Source organism: Octopus sinensis, linkage group LG17 (genome assembly GCF_006345805.1).
Source record: "Octopus sinensis linkage group LG17, ASM634580v1, whole genome shotgun sequence".
NCBI lineage: Eukaryota > Metazoa > Mollusca > Cephalopoda > Octopoda > Octopodidae > Octopus > Octopus sinensis.
In genome coordinates, this window is record NC_043013.1 from 59,008,525 (window position 1) to 59,030,982 (window position 22,458).

The 22,458-nt window shown below is 36.7% G+C and overlaps 1 protein-coding gene across 2 annotated transcripts in view; it reads right to left on the reverse strand.

The window, feature by feature from the left end:
• The window catches only part of LOC115220763 (b(0,+)-type amino acid transporter 1-like), an 80,219-nt gene that overhangs the window by 24,772 nt on the left and 32,989 nt on the right, over positions 1-22,458 (reverse strand). For both annotated transcript variants that reach the window (XM_036510198.1, XM_036510197.1), the window contains exons 2-6: positions 18,554-18,696; positions 13,079-13,180; positions 8,734-8,976; positions 3,419-3,544; positions 1,117-1,216 (exon numbers count right to left, since the gene is read on the reverse strand). In XM_036510198.1, coding sequence (XP_036366091.1) covers positions 1,117-1,216; positions 3,419-3,544; positions 8,734-8,976; positions 13,079-13,180; positions 18,554-18,632 — 650 coding nt within the window. In that variant the 5' untranslated portion in view covers positions 18,633-18,696. The remainder of the gene's footprint in view (positions 1-1,116; positions 1,217-3,418; positions 3,545-8,733; positions 8,977-13,078; positions 13,181-18,553; positions 18,697-22,458) is intronic.

Genomic DNA, 22,458 nt, shown 5'->3' on the forward strand with positions numbered 1-22,458 from the left:
AGGAGAAAAGCAAAGTTGACCTTGGCAGAATTTTAACTCAGAATGGAACGACAGGCGAAATACTGCAAAGCATTTTGTCTAGCATGCCAATGATTCTGCCATCTCATTACATAATGATAATAATAATGATAGCAATGATAATCCTTTCTACTAAGGCACAAGGCCTGAAATTGGGGGGGGGGGTCAGTCGATTAGATCGACCCCAGTACACAACTGGTAATTAATTTAACGACCCCGAAAGGATGAAAGGCAAAGTCAGCTGCAGTGGAATTTGCACTCAGAACCGAAGGACAAACAAAATGCTGCTAAGCACTGGGTCTGCTAATGATTCTGGCAGCTTGCTGCCATATTAATAATAATAATAATAGTAATGATAATAATAATAATAATAATAATAATAATAATAATAATAATAATAATAATAATAATAATAATAACAACAGCAACAATAACAATGATAAGTATTAGTATCATTATCAATATTAAGGTGGGAAGCTAGCAGAAACATTAGCATGCCGGGCGAAATGTTTGCGGTATTTCGTCTGCTGTTACATTCTGAGTTCAAATTCTGCCGAAGTAGACTTTGCCTTTCATCCTTTCGGGGTCGATAAATTAAGTACCAGTTACGCACTGGGGTCAATGTAATCGACTTAATCCGCTTGTCTGTCCTTGTTTGTTCCATCTGTATTTAGCCCCTTGTGGGTAGTAAAGAAATAAGAAATGTTAGCATACTGATGATGGCAGTTATGATGAAGATGATGATGATGATGATGATAGTAGTGACGACAATGATGATGATGATGATGTTTGTCTGATGGCACATCATCTTCATCTTTTCCTATTAACTTGTTTCAGTGATTGGACTGCAACCATACTGAGAGGCTGCCACCCCGAAGGGTACAGTCAAACGAAAGGACCCCGGGAACTTACTTTCTTTTGTTTTTTTAGTCTGGTACTTATTCTATTGCTCTTGTTTGCCAAACTGCTAAGTTACAAGGATGTAAACAAAACATTACTGGTTGCCAAGCAACGACAGGGAGAGAACAAACATAAAACATAAACACAAAAAACACACATAAACATAATAATGAATGAAATTAGGACAAAATTACTCACCATCCCTCAAAAGCCCATAATCCATCATAAAATGCCAAAGCAATAACTGATCCTGAAGTCTCAGAACCTGTGAAACCCTCTGGGAGGTCATAGAATTCACCTAAAGGATATAATGATAAAAAAAAATTATTAGTCCCACTGAGTGGTACCTTGGGCAAGTGTCTTCTGGTTCAGTCCCACTGTGTGGCACCTTGGGCAAGTGTCTTCTACTAGAACCTCGGGCCAACCAAAGCCTTGTGAGTGGAGTTGGTAGACGGAAACTGAAAGAAGGCCGTCGCATATGTATATATATATATATATATATATATATATATATATATGTATATATATATATGTATATATATATATATATATATATATATATATATATATATATATATATGTATGTATGTATGTATGTATGTGCGCGTATATGTTTGTGTGTCTGTGTTTGTCCCCCACCAACATCACTTGACAACCGATGCTGGTGTGTTTACGTCCCTGTAACTTAGTGGTTCAGCAAAAGATACCGATAGAATAAGTACTAGGCTTACAAAGAATAAGTCCTGGGGTTGATTTGCTCAACTAAAGGTGGCACTCCAGCATGGCCACAGTCAAATGACTGAAACAAGTAAAAGAGTAAAAAGAGGTATTTGGCATATAATGACAACACATGGCTGAGTGGTTAGGGTGTTGCATTCTTGATTGCAAAAACGTGGTTTCAATTCCTAGACTGGATGATACAATGTGTTCTTGAACAAAACACTATCTCACATTGCTCTGCGATCATTTTGACACCTGATGTGTGGTAAACAGTGCATGTGTCGAATTGATGGAGAGAGTGAGCTAATGCACAGCTCATACATTTGATCACTATAACCCTTTCGTTACCAAATCAGCTGAAACCGGTTCTGGCTCTGTAATACAAATGTCTTGTTTTTATAAGTTTTTAATCAAAATCTTCCATCAAGTCACAATTTATGTTCCTAACACTAGCTTAATCATAACTAAGTTATTTTGCTAAATTTTTTTTATATTTAGAATAATTGAAAGAAACACAGAGAACCTCAAAAGAAATACAGTAACGAAAGGGATCAACAAATCCTTTGTGCAAGTCACTCGGTAAAAGCTGAACACTTATACATCGTCTTCGATGGGAGAGTCCCCCATTTGGCATGTAAGACATACTCTCACATAAGATGTTCCCTTCTTTTACAAGGATATTTCATGAGGAAGAAATTTAGTATATTTCACTTAAAAGATAGGATTAAAAAAAAACATGATAAAAATAAAGCATAAATAAGAGAATTCACTTAAAAGTTGGGATAAAAAAAGAGAAAAGGAAACACAAGCATAAATAAGAGGGAATACATTTGCCTCTCAAGTGGGAAAAAATTTAGCATTCATTTAATACAATTGAGAGGCAAATGTATTCCCTCTTTTTTATGCTTGTGTTGCCTTTTCTCTTTTTTATCCCAACTGCAAGTTTCTCACCATACAGCCACTCCTGTATAAGTGTCTCTCTCTGTATATATATATATATATAGAGAGAGAGTTCTACGTCTATTTGTGGTGTCCTGTACTCATATATATATATATATATATATATATAATATATATATGCATGTATATATACATGTAGATGTAGGTACATACGTATATGTATGTATGTATGCATATATTTTATTTATTAAATTGTTGTATGACTGAGTGCCCTCGCGTCGTTTCGTTTCGTTTCTTTTCTTTTCTCCAAGTAAGTTTATATATATATATATATATATATATATATATATATATATATATATATAGGTGCAGGAGTGGCAGTGTGGTAAGTAGCTTGCTAACCAACCACATGGTTCCGGGTTCAGTCCCACTGCGTGGCATCTTGGGCAAGTGTCTTGTGCTATAGCCTCAGGCCGACGAAAGCCTTGTGAGTGGATTTGGTAGACGGAAACTGAAAGAAGCTTGTCGTATATATGTATATATATATATATGTATGTGTGTGTATATGTTTGTGTGTCTGTGTTTGTCCCCCCAACATCGCTTGACAACCGATGCTGGTGTGTTTACGTCCCCCGTCACTTAGCGGTTCGGCAAAAGAGACCGATAGAATAAGTACTGAGCTTACAAAGAATAAGTCCAGGGGTCGATTTGCTCGACTAAAGGCGGTGCTCCAGCATGGCCGCAGTCAAATGACTGAAACAAGTAAAAGAGTAATATATATATACATGTATTTCAGCTATGTGACTGCAGTCATACTGAAGCATGCATGCATACAATAAAAATGAAAACAAAAAAAGACAAAATTTTTGCTTATAATTACCTTTTCCCATCATTATAAAACCACCAATGATGATGATGATGAGGGCTGTGATTTTGGCTACTGTAAAAACCACCTGAATGCTTGCTGCGAAATCAGTGCTATAACAGTTGATTGCTGTGATCAGAACTGGACATAAACAAAACAAAGAAAGCATTTTATTGATAGCAATGGAGATTGACAGCAATTGGGAGTAGTGGTGGTAATGGTGGCAGTGGTAGCTGAACTGGTGGAGGGTGAGATGGGGGATACTGGTGATGGTGATGGCGATAGTGGTGGTGGTAATGGCAATGGTAGTAGAGTGGGGAATGAAATTATAATCAAAATTGAATAATTGCTAAAAAAAGAAATGTCTAGATAAGTATATCAAATAATTTTTTGAAAATTGAAAACAATTTGAAACTAATAAAAAAATTTTTTTAGATAAAAGATATGAAAAAAATTTTAAGTAATTTCAACTATAAAACAAATAAAAATGTTTTTAATATATTTATCCCCTTAATGGATCAATTATTTTGACATGACATTTCATTTCAGAGCATATTTTTTTTATTTTCGTTTTTAATTATATACACTGTGTTAATTACAAAAAAAGTTTTTTTATCTTGTTTCCTTTATTTTTTATTATAGAAATTAAAATGTACTTTTACTCATTTGGATTTAAACAAGTTAACTCGGACATTGAAAGAATACATAAAGCTTAACTATCTTCGATTTTTGCTTTTAAATTAAAGGAAATTTTTTTTAAATGAGATAGTTTATTTAGAATGATAATTTTTAAAACAAGGAGTTACACACAAATTATCTTGCAGACATCAATCTGCTTTCTCTTCAAATCTTCTTTCCTTTAGCATCTCTTTTCTCTGCGCATTTTGCACAGTCTTGTAGGGTTCTTTTTCTTATCCCTTGGTGGTATTTCCATGGGAAAGTGACCAACTGGGGCAAATCTTGTTGGATGTGGGATCGATGATGGTCTTCTTGGTTCCATGCATAAATAATTCTCTTATTTGTATAAATAATAGAGAATCAAAACGAGACGGTTCTAAAATGGCACCAGCCTCCTCCTGAATCTGAGTATGCACTGAAGTAAAAGTTCAAAATGCAGAAGCATAAATTCTTTGAAATGGCACCAGAATATGTGCTGCCAGGTGTACCACAACGCGAGTAAATTCGTGATTGCTCAAAAATGAAACGACACAAAACAAATAAACTCGTTTGAGTGCTAAAATTAAAAGTTAATTTTGATCGAGTATACTTGTCTGGTTCTAAAAAAGATACATTTGCAATGCATGAGTAAACTTGGGATAATCCATTAAGGGGTTAAAAATAATGAATGATTACAGACTGCTTGTAATGGGTGGTGTTTGATGTATACAATTTAGGGTATATAAGCAATATTTGAAGTATGTATACATCTTTGCCATACATTAAAGCATATACAAGGGAGTTGTGAAAAGTTCCTGGCTGAAAGGAAGTCTAGGAGGATGGTTAATTATGATTTTATTTAACATATTTCTCTTTCAGATTTACACACTTATTACACTAGTCTTTCTGTTTTTCTAAACTCTGTAAAAGAACTCAGAAGGTTTGGTCTACAATCAGGCCATTTCGAATGCCCTTAAAGCCAGGAACTTTTCAGCACCTTTTCATGTGTGTGTGTGTGTATATGAGCTGAGTTGAAATGAAACCGTTTCAGCTCATGAGCAGTGGCCATGCTGGGGAACCACCATTTATACATATATATATATATATATATATATTGTTTAATGGACACAGTATTTTAGCTTGTATATACCATGTGAACAAAGCTTGAAGATAGCAAAAAGGCACCAGACATGTTATAAAATGCTGTCTGAGTGGCTTTCATTGCATAAAACTATTAGTAGCTCATAAAAATACACACTGTGTTTATTAAATAATACTCATTTTTGCCAGATGGAGCACTTTTGTTGTTGACCTCAAATTCATGGAACCATATAAGGCATATATATATATATATATATATATATATATATATAGCTCAGTGGTTAGAGTATCGAGCTTACGAACGTAAGGTTGTGAGCTCGAATCCCAGACCGGGCTGCATGTTGTGTTCTTGAGCAAGACACGTTATTTCACGTTGTTCCAGTTCACTCAGCTGTAGAAATGAGTTGCGACGTCCCAGGTGCCAAGCTGTATCGGCCCTTGCCTTTCCCTTGGATAACACTGGTGGTGTGGAGAGGGGAGGCTGGTATGCATGGGTCACTACTGGTCTTCCATAGACAACCTTGCCTGGATTTGTGTCTGGGAGAGTAACTTTCTAGGTGCAATCCCATGGTCTGTGTCATGACCGAAGGGGGTCTCAATATATATATATATATACACACACACACTGTAGCTGCCTACAGGGAATCTTTACCATCTTCTAAGAGTAAAACCCAGTCTTTCTTACCTGTTTTCACTTTCTTGTTCGTAAAATATCAATACAATCGGTGCTTCTAAGGTTCGTTTATAAATGTTCCTATATATATATATATGTATATATATATATATATATGTCTGTGTGTGTTTGTTTTCATGTTTGTTCCCCTCTCCTGCTAGACAACTGTTATTGGTCTGCTTATCAGGCAAGCAGTAAAACAAATACCAGACTTTAAAAAAAAATTACTCCAGGGTTAATTTGGCCACAGCCAAAAGAGTAAAACTTGTAATGGTTAAAACAGATATATGTATGTGGTGTATATAAATATATAAAAAATATATATGTCAAATAAAATGAGACAACAAAATAAAGTGAGACAAGAAAACAAAGGTTATGTGGGATTTATAGGATATTTATAAATAGAAAGGTAGTCTTACAGCTGTTTCTGGGATGTTAGGGATATCCCTTCATCAGAGACAATATGAGAGAGGTAACTAGAGGGAAACTCTAGTTATATCTATCATATCATTTCTGATGAAGGGATATCCCTAATACCCCAGAAACAGCTGTAAGCCTACCTTTCTCTTTATAAATGCCCTATAAACTCCACACAGCCTTGGTTTTCTTGTCTCACTTTATTTAACATATACTGGCTTCCATGCCGGTGGCACGTAAAGAGCACCATCCGATCGTGGCCGTTGCCAGCCTTGCCTGGCCCCCATGCCGGTGGCACGTAAAAAGCACCATCCGTTCGTGGCCGTTTGCCAGCCCCGTCTGGCACCTGTGCGGGTGGCATGTAAAAAGCACCCACTACACTCACGGAGTGGTTGGTGTTAGGAAGGGCATCCAGCCGTAGAAACACTGCCAGATCAGACTGGGCCTGATGCATCCTTCTGGCTTCCCAGACCCCAGTTGAACCATCCAACCCATGCTAGCATGGAAAGCGGTCGCTAAATGATGATGATGATGATGATGCTCATGCAAGACCTGCATTAGACTGCTCACTTGTATTATTTTCAAACCAAGAGTCTAATTACGGTCCTTCCATAGCCTTACCTGCCATCTTGGGTCTCCTGAATACCATAGCTCTCATACACACAAACAATGTTTGAACGTGTACATGTATTATCTTTGTATGTGAATGCGTGTATGAATATGGATGTGTGTGAGTATGCATTACTTAACATATGCTATGTGCACTTTCTGGTGGTTATAATTGTACATACATACATACTTACATGTATGTATGTATGTACAATTATAACCAAGGAAAATGGAGTGAACAACTTCTTTTATTACATTAATTTACAATTGTTTCATCAAAACTGATCTCATGTGTATTACTATGTTATGCAATGATATATGCAGTTATTGATTCATGGGGTGTCATTGAGACGATCAAAATTCAAAGTTATGGATAGAAGTTAACTCCTTGCCCACAACATCATAAGCGGTAAGTGTAACCTCTCAAAAGAGCTGTTCTTCACTCCTGCTCCGGAGCGTCGGCTGCGGGGTCATTCCGAAAAGCTCTACCTGCGACGATTTCCTCTCAATCGAAGGAGAGGAGCTTTCTCCGTCCGGTTGCGGATCCGTGGAACAAGCTGCCAGACGAGATGGTGAAGATGCCGACGACCGCTTTGTTCAAAGCCTCCCTGGACCTCAGTGGCCTGAACTCTTTACATGAACACCACCCTGTACTTAACTCCATGTCCCCCTACATGGCCTTGCTATTTGCTTTTGAGCCAAATTAACTAACTAACTAACTAACTAATTACATATATGCACATGTTGTGTGTGCACATATATATATATATATCATCATCATCATCATCATCGTTTAGCGTCCGTTTTCCATGCTAGCATGGGTTGGACGGTTCTACTGGGGTCTGTGAAGCCAGAAGGCTTCATCAGGCCCAGTCAAATCTGGCAGTGTTTCTACGGCTGGATGCCCTTCCTAACGCCAACCACTCCGTGAGTGTAGTGGGTGCTTTTTACGTGCCACCCGCACTGGTCCAGACAGAGCTGGCAAACGGCCACGAACGGAGGTGCTTTTTATGTGCACCGCACGAGGGCCAGGCGAGGCTGGCAACGGACACGAAACGGGGCGGTGCTGGCAACGGTCGCGAAACGGAAAGTTCTCTTACATGCCACCGGCACTGGTAACACATCTGCAATTTCCATTTCGATTTCCATTGATCGATTTCGATTCTGATCGTCCCCACTTGCCTCAACGGGTCTTCACAAGCAGAGTTTTGACATGCCACCGGCACTGGTAGCACATCCGCAATTCCATTGATCGATTTCGATTCTGATCCTCACTTGCCTCATCACGTCTTCACAAGTAGAGTTTATATATATATTGATAGAAATGGTAAAACAACAAAAGAATGGAAGAGACCTTGATATTATGTAAATAGAGGAATTTATCTGTAAATTAATATGTGACAATTATTAAGTAGCCATGTTAAAACTCTGAGTTTCGGATGTCGGGGCAGAAACCCATGTTGCCATCTCTTCAGTTATCTGGTCATCGGAAAGAATGCTATGAAAATGACCGTTAAGGGGAAATTACTGTGTGATTGACTGTTATTAAGACGTCATCCTAGTAGCTCTTTTTGCCTTAATAATGGTCAATCACACATGAATATCCCTTTGTTTAACGGTCATTTTCATTGAATTCTTTCTGATGGCCGAATAACTGAAGAGATGGCAGTGTGGGTATCTGCCCCAACATCCGAAACTCAGAGTTTTATCATGGCTACTGAATATTTGTCACATATTACGTTTACACACACACACATATATATACATACATACATACATACATACATACATACATACATACATACACACACTTGTGTGTATGTATGTATGTATGTATGCGTGCAAGCCTGTCATAAGACATCAATGAACTTACTGATTGCTGCTGCAGCCAAACATTTCACAAAGACAACTGGTGGTCCACATGCATCAAAGACAGGAGAAGCCACATATTCAGCAAAAGCCAGGCAGATCACAGCCAATCCTGCAGGTCTGAGGACTAAAACCGAACACCAACTGTATAAGAATGCCAACACTGCTGGAAGACCTTTTAAGATATAGGAAAATTCTCCGCCAGACTTAGTAATAAAGGTTCCCAATTCTACATAAGATAAGGAAGCTGTAAAAGAAGACACAATGGTTATAAAATTATTATTATTATTATTATTATTATTATTATTTACACGGTAGAAAAATTATTAGTGAATCAGATAAGATGTTTTGCTGCATTTCTTTTGGCTCTTTATATTCTGGGTTCAAATCGACTAACCCACTTCCCAGGCCTTGTGTCTGGAATTTTGGGGAAGACTATTACTATCATTGGAAACTGAATTGACTATGCCTTAATAAAACATTTATAAATTAGCCAATGAAATAGTAATCATACACCTTTCAGCATTCAGGTTTCTTTGTCAAAATAATGCTTATTTATTCACATTGTCTTGAATTAATCACATATTATCTTGTAGCTTCAACACTTCAATGGTGCGTTTGTATATTTTTAGAATGACATTGCAGGGTAGGTGTGAGAGACCAGATCTGGGCAGTTTTAACATAAAACAGGTAGAATATTTGGGCTCGATATGGTCAGATTAAATGCCAAAGGGTTAAGGAAGACTAAGAAAGGTGGTGGGTTTGACAGAAGGGGTTAATGTATAGGATGAATGAGGGGTTAGATATATTGTAATAAGTAATCAAGTCACTTTTACATTCTAAGTTCAAAATTTACTGGGTTTACCTCTGTCTTTCAATCCTTCAGATTTGATAAGATAATCCACCTGGTCCAGTAAAAATCTATTCTCAACCAACTTGTAATGATACTTTCATCATAGCATATCTTAAGGAGTTTACACTCTCTTTTACTCTTTTACTTGTTTCAGTCATTTGACTGTGGCCATGCTGGAGCCACCTTTAGTCGAGCAAATTGACCCCAGGACTTATTCTTTGTAAGCCTAGTACTTATTCTATCGATCACTTTAGCCGAACCACAAAGTTACAGGGACGTAAACACAACAGCATCGGTTGTCAAGGAATGTTGGGGGGACAAACACACACACACACACATATATATATATATATATACATATATACGACGGGCTTCTTTCAGTTTCCATCTACCAAATCCACTCACAAGGGTTTGGTCGCCCTGAGGCTATGGTAGAAGACACTTGCCCAAGGTGCCATGCAGTGGGACTGAACCCAGAACCATGTGGTTCGTAAGCAAGCTACTTACCACACAGCCACTCCTGTGCCTAGTGATTTTTCAGTGCTCTCTTTGCTAACTAAAAACTAATCAAATATTTTATTGCTTTAACCTTTTAGTATTCAAGGCACCCATGTTGATGACATGTAAAAATAACTCAGAACAATCTGTAAAGTGGTTGATTTTATGAAGGGCAACCAGCCATAGAAAGCAAGCCAAAGCAGTCAACTGGAGCTTGGTGCAGCTCTCTGGCTTACCCATCCCAGTCAAATCACCTAAACCATTGAAGCATAGAAAAGATATTCTTTTCTACTCTAAGCACAAGGCCTGAAATTTTGGGGGAGGGGGCTAGTCAATTAGATCGGCCCCAGTACACAACTGGTTCTCAATTTATCGACCCCGAATGGTTGAAAGGCAAAGTCGACCTTGATGGAATTTGAACTCAGAACATAAAGGCAGATGAAATACTTCTAAGCAGTTCACCCGGCGTGCTAACGTTTCTGCCAGCTCGCTGCCTTGGAAACAGATATTAAATGATGATGATGATTAATAAGTCAAATTTAATGTTAATTAAATTATTGTTTTCAACTAATCATGCATTATCTCATGGCTTGAAGATTTCAATGATATGACATTGTAGGCTAAGCATGAGAGGCTGGATCTGGTTAGTTTAAACACAGAACAGGTAGAATATTTGGGCTGATATGACAGCTTTAAATGCTAAAGGGCTAATGAGAGAGGCAGAGAAGCTGTAGTGAGGTTCATGCCATTTCTATTGGCTTTAACAATGCAAGTGAAATAAACTAGTTTCAACCAGGAATTGAAATTGTTTTGTGAACCCTGACGTGTGATTTTTTTTTCTTTTACTTGTTTCAGTCATTTGACTGTGGCCATGCTGGAGCACCGCCTTTAGTCGAGCAACTCGACCCCAGGACTTATTCTTTGTAAGCCCAGTACTTATTCTATCGGTCTCTTTTGCCGAACCGCTAAGTGACGGGGACATAAACACACCAGCATCGGTTGTCAAGCAATGCTAGGGGGACAAACATAGGCCACGATAAATATTAAATGAAATAGAGAAATACAATTGACATACTAATCATTTATTTACATTATAATATAACATAATAACAAATCATTAAAACAAACATAAAACAATATTACTATTGTACGCAACAGTATGCAACTTCGTAAATGCTGAGTAATCTTGTATGTCGTTCTGGCTCACAAAGAAGTAAGAATAACAAAGCACATCTTATTTAATTTGATCCTGTTTGCCTACCCAAGCTAATTTAAAATGGCTTATATTGTCGATTTTACAACTGAGTGGTTGACTATGAGAAGCATATTAAGAAATTTTAAAAGGTGAAATACGTACATGAAGGTATGTGATTTAGTGGTAAAGGATGTTGACCCACAATTGAGAGTTCTTGATTTCACTTGTCAGACCAACTCTGCATATTGTGTTCTTGAGCACACAACACTTCATTTCACATTGCTCCAGTTCACTCAGCTGTGAATTGTTAACCCCGTGATGAATTAGTCTTCTGATCAAATGCAATGTCGGTCTGCTCACCCAACCAGTGGGGTGGCATCGTTCAAAAGCTAAAATGATGTGAAGCACATTGTGACTAGCGATGTGTAACAACATCTGATAATCTGGTTGATACCACGATAATATATATAGGCACAAATATGACTGTGGTTAAGAAGCTCACTTTACAACCACGTGGTTTCAGGTTCAATGCCAAGGCACAGCAATTTGATCAAGTGTCTCTTACTAAAACCCCAGGCCAATCAACATTTTGTAAGTAAATTTGGTAGATGGAAACTGTGTGGCAGCCCATTATGTAAGAGTGTTTATTTTTCTGTCTGTTTGTCACCAACCTTTCAACCCATTGCTCAACAACTGCTGCTGGTATATTGAAGATCATCATTTAGCAGTTCACAAAAGAAACTGATAGAATAATTACAAGAATTTTAAAAAAAGAAAAAAAAAACATAAGTACTGAGGGTAATGTGTTCAACTAAAAAAAAATATTTCAAGGTGGTGCCCCAGCATGGTCACAGTCCAATGACTGAAACAAGAAAATAGATAAAAGATCTCACCTACACAATCTTGAGAAAAGACGTGAAAAGCTAGTAAAAAAAAATAAATAGAGGCATATATACACATATATATAATGTATTGTGAGATACAATATATATATGTGCATTGTGAGATTAATAACCTAGTAGAGATCTCAATGTATTGGGTTGTCCGGAAAGTTGGTGCCGATTTATAGTAGCTTACCTTTCGACTTATTTTAGAACATGGTTGAGTCCATAAAATAGAAACAGAAACTCGCCGCAGGGCGAACACAAAGCTAGAGAGATCTTTAGAGGAAAAACTCCACCCAACAAGCGTTCCAGCCCTTATACATGACACTCTACGGGAGCCGGGCCCACCCACATTACGACTCCTAGGTTTCCTCCTACAACTTTCCAAAATCTTGTCTCAAGATTTGAACCTGGGTCGTTCTTTTTGTGAACCCGTGTTCCCAGGTCTGAGTTTCAGCCCACTAGGCCATTCTGACCGAAGAAGGACCCAGTTTTTTTCTTATATTCCCGTAAATAACCAATGGAATCCATAACAAGGTCTACTGGTCATGTTTCTTCGCCTATATCGACATTGAGCTCTTTTCAGCATCGTCAGACAAGTGTTTGATTGCAGCAATTCTCTGCAGCTTTTAATACCCAACTACCCAGGTAGCAAAGGGCAAAAAAAGAGTGTGGCTAGATCTAGGGTTATTAGGTGTAAGCATTTAAAGCCATTTCTCACTCGCCTATTTTCTCAGTACTTTAGTTAACACACACACTATGATAAAATTGTTTATTACTGAAGAATTTAGAATGCTGGAAATAGATTAAAGAGTAAGAATGAGTGAGAGAGAGAGAGATTGAAAGAGAGAGAGGGAGAAAAAGAGAGAGAACGAGAGAAAAACAGAGAACAAAGAAAAAAAATAAAGCAAGTACTCACAGAGCATGGCAATGACACCACATCCAAGCCATATAATCATGGTCAATCCAACAGACTTGCTCGCTTCAAGAACGCCCTTCGGCGAAATGAAGATGCCAGATCCTAAATTAGGGAAAATGGATTAGAAAGAAATTAAGCTTTCGTTAGTTTCCTGAGTTTATGGATCAATTAGACTGGCCAAAACCTGACCCTACACACACACACACACACACACACACACATTTCAGATATTGAGGAGGGAGGCAGGTCTAGCTTATTTTCATGTTCTCTCAGTCTTAGGACCTGGAATTTGAAATGGGTGAATGAACTTAGGGAGGCTGCTACTAAATCCTTTTGATATTAAACTACCTAAGACCACTCTTTTTTAAAAAAAAATATTTGTATTTAAACGAAAATCTTCCATTATGATTTTATTCAAGAACCTTTTTTCACCATGTTGATCTCAACCTTCCTGAGATCACTCTTAGTCCAAACTTTTCGTTTTTACACGATTTAAATTCAAATCTTCCTTCAAAATTTCAGGTTCAATTATGTACCAAACACCTACTTCACAATGCCGAAGTGATGTTTACTAAATTCTTCGTTATCTTCAATATTAACTGAAGCGAAAGCTGAGCATTTCAATAGAAATTTGGTAACAAAAGTGTTAAGTTTTTGCCAATGATAAAGACGTCAGCTATTTTACTAAATCCACCATCAATTTTTTTTATTTTCATAATTAATCAAAAAGACAGTATATTTCATCAGAAACAAGCTAATGAATGGGTCAAATAAAGACATTTATCTTTAGCCCAGTGGATTTCCGATCAAAGTGTTCTAATTGAGATCATCTCACTTATTTTTCCAGACACTATATCTAGGAATACATCAACAAAGACAACACTCAGTTTGCTATTTCTAGGCGATCAAGTCAACTCAATGCACGATTTTTAATGAAATTTTACAGAGATACATTTTAGATGGTGTGGGTCACGATTATTTGGAGGTAAAAATTGCTTTTCTTGGGAGTTATCCCCTCAAAACAAGTGTTTTTAAATGAAATTTTCCAGAAATACGTTTTGAGCGTTGTAGACAACAATTTAAAAAATCAGTTTTCAAATTTAATCACAATAATCATACTCTACATCAGCGAAAATGCATCTCAGGAAAATTTTATGAAAAAGTATGCATTTAAAAGAAAGCTATGAGGAAATAAAGACAGTGGGGAAAAAATTAGTCGAAAACTGCCCCACCACATTTTTTCATGTTTTTTTTCCAACGTAATTACGACCTACATGATATAAAATGTGGATCTTTTCGGTTTGAACGGCAGTTTTTAACATAATTTCTAGGTAACTAAAAAATTTTAAACTTCGTATACTGGTAGAATGTGTTTATAAAACATCTTTTTCTCTTGGCTTTCTTGAGAAAATTCTATAGTTTGTGAGATATTTGTGGTTGTTTTTTCTTCAATTTCTGCAATTTCAACCAATCAATGACGTCTATTGAGGTAAAAAAAAATTCTGTGCCGTATGAATATGTCCCCCGTTTAAGAAACAGGTTGGGTTTATTTACATTTATGAAAAAAAAAAGATACCCTTCCCCACCCCTAACCAACCCTAACCCTAAAACATTGAAAAGCAATAGATCGATACTAGGGTCATAATTATGGGTGACAATTTCATATGACACCGCTAGAAAAAACTGCCGTTCAAACCGAAAAGATCCTAAAATGTATCTCAAGATATTTTCATAACAAAGTATGCATTTAAAGAAAGTTATGACGAAATAAAGACGGGTGGGGTGGCACACTTCTTTAGTAGTGTTTTTTTTACCTCGTAATTTTGTTTCAAATGCAAATTTTTTACTGAAAGTTTTGAGAGATACATTTTTGACGATGAAAATTACGATCGTGAGGGGATAATGTTTTTTTTTATTTTATTTATTTCTTTTTGGATTTTTCGATAATTCACCTCCCTCATCGTTTTCCGTCTCATTTGGCTCTGGAAAATTCTTATAGGAATTTTTGTGGGACGGTGAGTACACTGTTAACACTTCAGTTATTGAATTCCATGTTTGGACACTCCGTCGGTTACGACTACGAGCGATCCGAGTTGATCCCATCAACGGAACAGCCGGCTCATTAAACAAACGTGCAAGTGGCTGAACCCTCCGCAGACACGAGTATCTTTAACGTCGTTCTCAAGAAGATTCAGTACGACACAAAATGTAACAAGATTGGTCTTTCGAAATGCAGGTAATACTTATTTTTGCCTATTGAGTAGATTAGAGTAACTTGAAGTAAAGAGTCTTGCTCAAGGACAAAATGCGACGCCAGGAATCGACCTCACAACCTTTCGATCGTGAGCCGAATGCCCTATCCACAAAGCCTCGTCTTTTTTTCTTTTGAATACATATTTTTTCTCGTGGCTGTGTGGTAAGTAGCTTGTTTATGAACTACATGGTTCCGGGTTCAATCCCACTGCGTGGCACCTTGGGCAAGTGTCTTCTACTATAGCCTCGGGCCGACCAAAGCCTTGTGAGTGGATTTGGTAGACGGAAACTGAAAGAAGCCCGTCGTTTATATGTGTGTATATATATATGCGTGTGTGCGTTTGTGTGTCTGTGTTTGTCCCCCTAGCATTGCTTGACAACCGATGCTGGTGTGTTTATGTCCCCGTTACTTAGCGGTTCGGCAAAAGAGACCGATTGAATAAGTACTGGGCTTACAAAAGAATAAGTCCCGGGGTCGAGTTGCTCGATTAAAGGCGGTGCTCCAGCATGGCCGCAGTCAAATGACTGAAACAAGTAAAAGAGTATATATATATATATATATATATATATAAAACTTAGATAAAATTTAGATATGTCTCGACCAAAGATTGGTCCAGGCCATGTCTAACTTAATGGCACCACCTGATAGGATTATCTAAATCTTTTTTAAGTCAAGTTTTGTTTATGGTCCATTCAAGTAGTGAGTTCTTGTTGAGTGAGTTGCATCCAGGTATGGGTGGCTTGTCTGGTATTCCTTGAAGAAATCTGTTCAGACTTCGTTTAAAGGTGATGGGATCTTTTTCCTCTCTGATCTCTTTCGGGACAATGTTAAACAGGGCAAAGCCTGTTGAGGAAAAGGAATTATGTTGCAGTGTACCTATATTTTGTGATCCTGAATTGGGCAGGGGACTATGGCCCGTGGTCCCAGCCTTGGATGAACCTTGAAACTAATGTTCAGGTCGTTTGGGCAATGCTGGTGGTATATTCTCCACATCGTACAAATGATGTACTGCTCGCGGCGGTGCAGGAGAGAGTAGAGTTTCAAGGCTTTGAGGTGGTCCCAGTAATCGAGATCAGTCATGCCTTCAATTCGTTTATTGAGTGTCTTCTGGAGTGATTCAATCCTCGAGATGTTTTGTTTTATATGGGGAGACCACAAGAGGCAGCGGTATTCGAGGTGTGGCCGTACAAAGGAGGAGAAAAGTGGAATGATGACACCTTGTTCTCTGGACCGGAAGGTTCTTATATATTTGTTCGTTTCACATATTTCTATCACATGCAGTTTCATAGAATTATATAGAACTAATATACAGTTCAAAAATTAAAAAAAAAATTTATGGAGAAAAAAAGGCGAGGGCAAAGTAGCGGAAAACAGAGAGGGATATTATCCTGGGAATAAAAAAGAACATATATAAACCTAAACCGGAGGGCGATCAGAAATTCCTTCAAATTCTACCCACCCTTCCAATCTCCCAATGTAATCAAGATAAACATACTCTATGTACCGAAACATATCTCTCGAGGAATTCATTAAAAGATATATACATTTGACAAAGTTTGATTGGTAGAGGGAATGATCTTCCAAAAGAAAATTGTTTTTTCAATTTTTTCTTACATAATCGTAATTTACACCATCCAAAAATACATCTGAAAAAGTTCATTGAAAAAGCGTGCATTTTTATGAAAGTCATGAGCAAGATCTAGAAATGGGGAAATCATACGAAACTTTCTTCACCCCAACCCCGATATTTTTGCAACTTATTCTGGCATAATTATAATCTGCACAACCTAAAATGCATCTCTGAAAAATTTCATTAAAAAATATGCATTTTAAAGTAAGTTATGATGAACCAAAGTTAGAGGAGGGGCTCACTTCCTTAGTTATAGCCAACGGTGTCCCACACTGTAACATCACAGCAAACACTGTAATGACAACACATTAATACAGTTTGTAATTTAACAGCTAAGCTAAAGGCCAAATTATGTCGGCGAGAGCCAGCAACTCCCAGTCTCCTTTGCTGTGCACCATCGTATTTGCTGCAATGGAAATGCGTCATTCTTTTTTTACTATTAACAAGTGAATGTTAACGAGACATCTTAGAATACTTTCCTTGACTGCTCCATTCTCTATCTTTCTTTTAGAATATTGGGCATCCTTACTTCACATCGCATATCTATAGTCTGTAAAATCACAACGGTGTAACAACTGACCACGTTACTCCATGCATTGTTGCATTATGTCGTACATATCAACAATGAGTATCCTCTAGACCAGTGCTTCTCAAACTATCTGATGTGGAATACCAGCAGGGGTTTTTTCTCTCCAATGTGCCAGGGACCAGTAATATTTCTTAGCAATATTAATTTATACCGGAAACAATATATATATAATGAATATAATAAGAGTTGACCATTTTTTTAATCTTATATTTATTTTGAAAACAAATATTACAATATTACATAAGCATTTTGTGATGTTTCTTTCTTTTCTGGAAACTCGCCGTGTACCAGCAGCTGATGGCTCGCGAGCTGGTTCCGGTCCGCGGACCACCACTTTGAGTAGTATTGTTCTAGATCAGTCATTGGACAACCTGCTATCCGCGGATTTTTCCGAATAGCACGCCAAAGAAACTTACTTTTATTTTCAGTAGTGCGACCCGCTTGATGACAAGTCATGTTTCATGCAATCTGCTTCTCATGAAAGGTTGCCTATGCCTGTTGTAGTTCAGAACTAGTCAGAAACAACCAAGAGGAAGTTGAACAAACTATTAAATAATTCTGAAAATTGCAAAGACAATGTAAAAAATATTACAAGGTTGCTTAAACCAGTGGTTCTCAAATGGGGTCCATATAAGACTTTTGGAGCTCACGCAAGCAAAATAGTAAATTAAGGATCCACAGTAGTATTTTAAGGGCTCATGAAACAATGTTCATATAGATGTATTTATAGCAAGAAACAACTTGATTTCTTTCTTTAACATTTTACGTAGTTCAACCTAAACTGGTTGATGTGTGAAGAACAAAATACGTATTTTGAAAGAAGCGTCTATAAAATTAGTATTTAAACATCAGTTGGCTTTCAGGGCCCGCTAGAATAGAATAGTGATCAAAGGAGTCCACATGTAAAAACAAAATGGTTGAGAATCATTGGTTTAAACGAAGACCTCGACTAATATTCTAATTACTCAGAATAGGACTTGAATATCAAAATATTTTACTTACCAATCATGGTACCGACTATCATAGAAATTCCCTTTAGTAACCCCAACTTCCTCTCTGGATGTATGGTATCCGCTGTCATCTTCGGTTTCTATTTCTTTTGCTCTCTTTTGTTGCCACTTCTGTATATAGTCTCAGATACCTCTCTGGTAAAAAAAATCATAATACTATGGTTAATGTTCAAATTACGTATATATGAGTGTTTATATGAAAATATACAATTATACACAGGTAGTTCTCACTCTCAGCGTTTGTTTTTCACAACTTTATAGTTCTATGAGAATTTTCAGCGGCAAAAATAAAAAGCAATATTTTTTGTTTTTTAATTTGTTTATAACTCAATGTGGGCTGTCTGAAAGCAATGAATGCATTTGTCAGCTAAGCTAAAGGCCACATTATGTCGGCGAGAGCCAGCAACTCCCAGTTTCCTTTGCTGTGGACCAACGTATTTGCTGCAATTGAAATGCGCTATTTTTTTTTATTAACAAGTGAATGTTTACGAGACATCTTAGAATACTTTCCTTGACTGCTCCGTTCTCTGTCTTTCTTTTAGAATATTGGGCATCCTTTTTTTTTAACATACCAAAATACATTAGTACACTAACTGGAACATTAAATAAGAAACTAGAAGGAACCATAACTTTGGGAAAAAATGTATGGAATTATAAGGTAGCACCATGCTGGAAATACCATTAACACTTTAGTCCACAAATTGTTTTATTTGATTTATTATCTAAAAACTTTTTTATACAACTTTATCTGATACTAAATATATAAAAACATTTTGTTACAATATTTGAAAGAGTTCAAATTCTGCTGAGGTCGACTTTGCCTTTTATCCTTTTGGAGTCGATCTAATCGACTGGCCTCCTCCCCCAAAATTTCGGGCCTTGTGCTTAGAGTAGAAAAGAATATTTAAAAGACACTCCAGTCTTGATGACTAACTTAAGGTATCTCGAAAAAATACAGGTATTGCAGAAGTATGATGGATTGTCCTTCTGGTCCTAAAAAAAGGACCATGGGCGCTGTGCTAAAAACGATTTTTGAAAAATACTCATTTGAACTTATCCGTCCGTACAATTTTGAAAGAGATGTAGAAATATTTGGATGGAGTTATGAATGCGCATTCTATGCAATCTATTTGACTCGGAAGTAAAAAAAATTGTGTCACTCTTCAAATAAAGATTTTTAACAATATAGATTGCTGGTTAAGCATGAATATTGGTTCTAAATTTTGGCACAAGGCCAGTAAGTTCAGGGGCAGGTTTAAATTGATTACATGAATCCCAATGCTCGACTAGTACTTATTTTCTCGACCCCGAAAAGACGAAAGACGAAGTCGACCACCACGAAATTTGAACTCAGAACATAAAGACAGACGAAATGCCATTAAGCATTTTCCCCGGCGATACTTTCACTGCAATTTGTACAGAAGCTTTTTCCATCCTTACAGCGCTAAAGGATAAAAGAGAAGACTGTAAAGGAAACACCTTACTGTAAACCGTGGATGGTTTGGGCGCTAGAAGAGAGCAGGTTGGCACAATATCAAGAAGCACAGAGGATGAAGCAGTAAAATTTTGTCCACAAAATTTAAGAAAGAATTACTGGAGAGGGAAATTACTTGTGAAGACAAGTTTTCAATGTGGATGGGGAAGGATTCTTTTGGAGATTAAAAAAAATACCACTAAGAATCGTCAATGTCTGTATTTAAAGTTTCGAAAGATCGACTAATTTCAATGTTTAGTAACAACACAAGCAGAGATAGCAAACTGAAACCATTGGTAATCTTTGGTACCATTGGTAACCCTATAGAAATGCAATTAAAAGGCTTGAATTTCAGCTTCATGTTTGAAGATTTGTTTTCTCATTTCTTTTCCTGTGGTTCTTCTCTCTCTCTCACACACACATACACTCACACAACACTCATCACCTTTCATCTATCTCTCTTCCTCACCTTTCTCCCACTCTCTCCCCACTTATTTTCTTTCTCATTCTCTCACTGTCAACCAGATTGTGGCGCCATTTCTGGTCCTAGTATCCCACATTCCACCTATCACATTACACCAAGCCTACCATGTGATTCGTTATTATTTATATTATCTCCTACATTTCTTATTCCTTTCTCTCCTCTTTGATAAAGAGTATTACCCGAAATATCAAATTCGCTTCTGCTTCTTTCATTGGCGTATTTTCAATGTACACGTTCTTCCACTGTAATTTTTTCATTTCATATTCTTAGGCTGTTTCAGCGTTCGCTTTACTTTGCTTTTTTAATATCATGTATTGTTCGTTTGTCTCTTCCTTGTCTCACAATCTTACTCATTATATTTGTCATGTATATATATATATATATATGCACACACGAACATGTATATATATATATATATATATATATATATATATATATATATATATATATATATATGTGTGTATATATATATATATATATATATATATATATATATATATATATATATATATATACGTTTAAATATTTGTTGTGCAAGAATTTTTATGTGAAGTCGTGTGTTGAAACAGATATTGTTTTATTTCGGAATGGTCATTTTGCCAGTTTAGCCAATAAAAACACACGCACTATATATTTGGTGTTATTTTGCTTCAGTGTTATTTATTTTTTACATTAATCTTAATCTTATTTCGCCCAGAGTTCTTTCGTCACACTCCTGTGACCGCATCAGTGGTCCTTTGTTTTCTTCTTTCTTATTTGTGTCTCTCCTTACTAACCGTCAGCCATTTTGTATTTCTATTGTATGTCTTCATTTGCGCATGCTTATATCTCTATGTGCATTTATGTTTATTTAGTGTGTGTATGTGGGGGATGCCTGTAATATTTGTATCTTCTGTTTATATATGTTCATGTAATTTGTAATTTTATACGTTCATGTAATTTGTATTTTGTTTTTTGTTTTTGTTGTTTTTGTTTATTCTTATTTTGTTCCTGTGTTTACATCCACTTATTATTATCATTACATATGCTTGTATGTATGTATGTATGTATAACAACAATACTAGTAATAATAATAATAAATTGAATCGAAAAAAAATACATATATATATATATAGATATATACATACATATATATATATATAGTTATTTATTTCTATTAGTTTATTTATCTGTGTATTTATTATGTTTTCAGGATCCTCTATCGTCATATGTTGTGGTGTGTGTTAGTGCTCCATTGTAGTTTTCTATTCAGGCTAGGTTTATTTTCTATTATGTGTGTAGCTTCTGTAATTTGTCTAATTGTTGCATCTGATCTGTGTGTGGATAATATTTTAATTTCTATGTTATTGATTGATCCCCCGTGTTCTTGTTCGACGTGTTGGTACAGAATCGATGAGCTTTTACCTTCCTTGAGTTGTCTCCAATGCTCATTTACCCGCTCTCCTATGCTTCTTGCCGTTTCCCCTACGTATGTCGTTGTCTTGTTACTGCATCGTCCCTCTATACATCTTTTACTATAGACTACATTTCTGGCTTTACAGTTTGTTTGTGGGGTAAATCTACATACAGTACAGTACTTATCCGTACAGGGGGTTCTACTAAAAGGATAGGTTCTACCAATTATAGATTTGATAGGGTTGCCTGGCTTTTCAACAACCTTAATTCTTAGCTTAAGTTTGTCTAGGGTCCTTCTAAAGCGATACGCCAGTTCACCTCCAGGGATGGTGTCAACGAACATGACACTCTGGTATTTATGGCTATCATACCAAGAGTTGGCCTTCCCTATTTTCTTTTTTGTCCTTTCTATAGTGTTCCATGACTTGTTCCTATAGAGTGGGCAAATACCATTCCTATCATTACATAATATATTATCAAATTTCATAATGGCTCTTTTGTATACTCTGATCCTTTCTTTATGGCTGTAACCTGAGAACTGCAT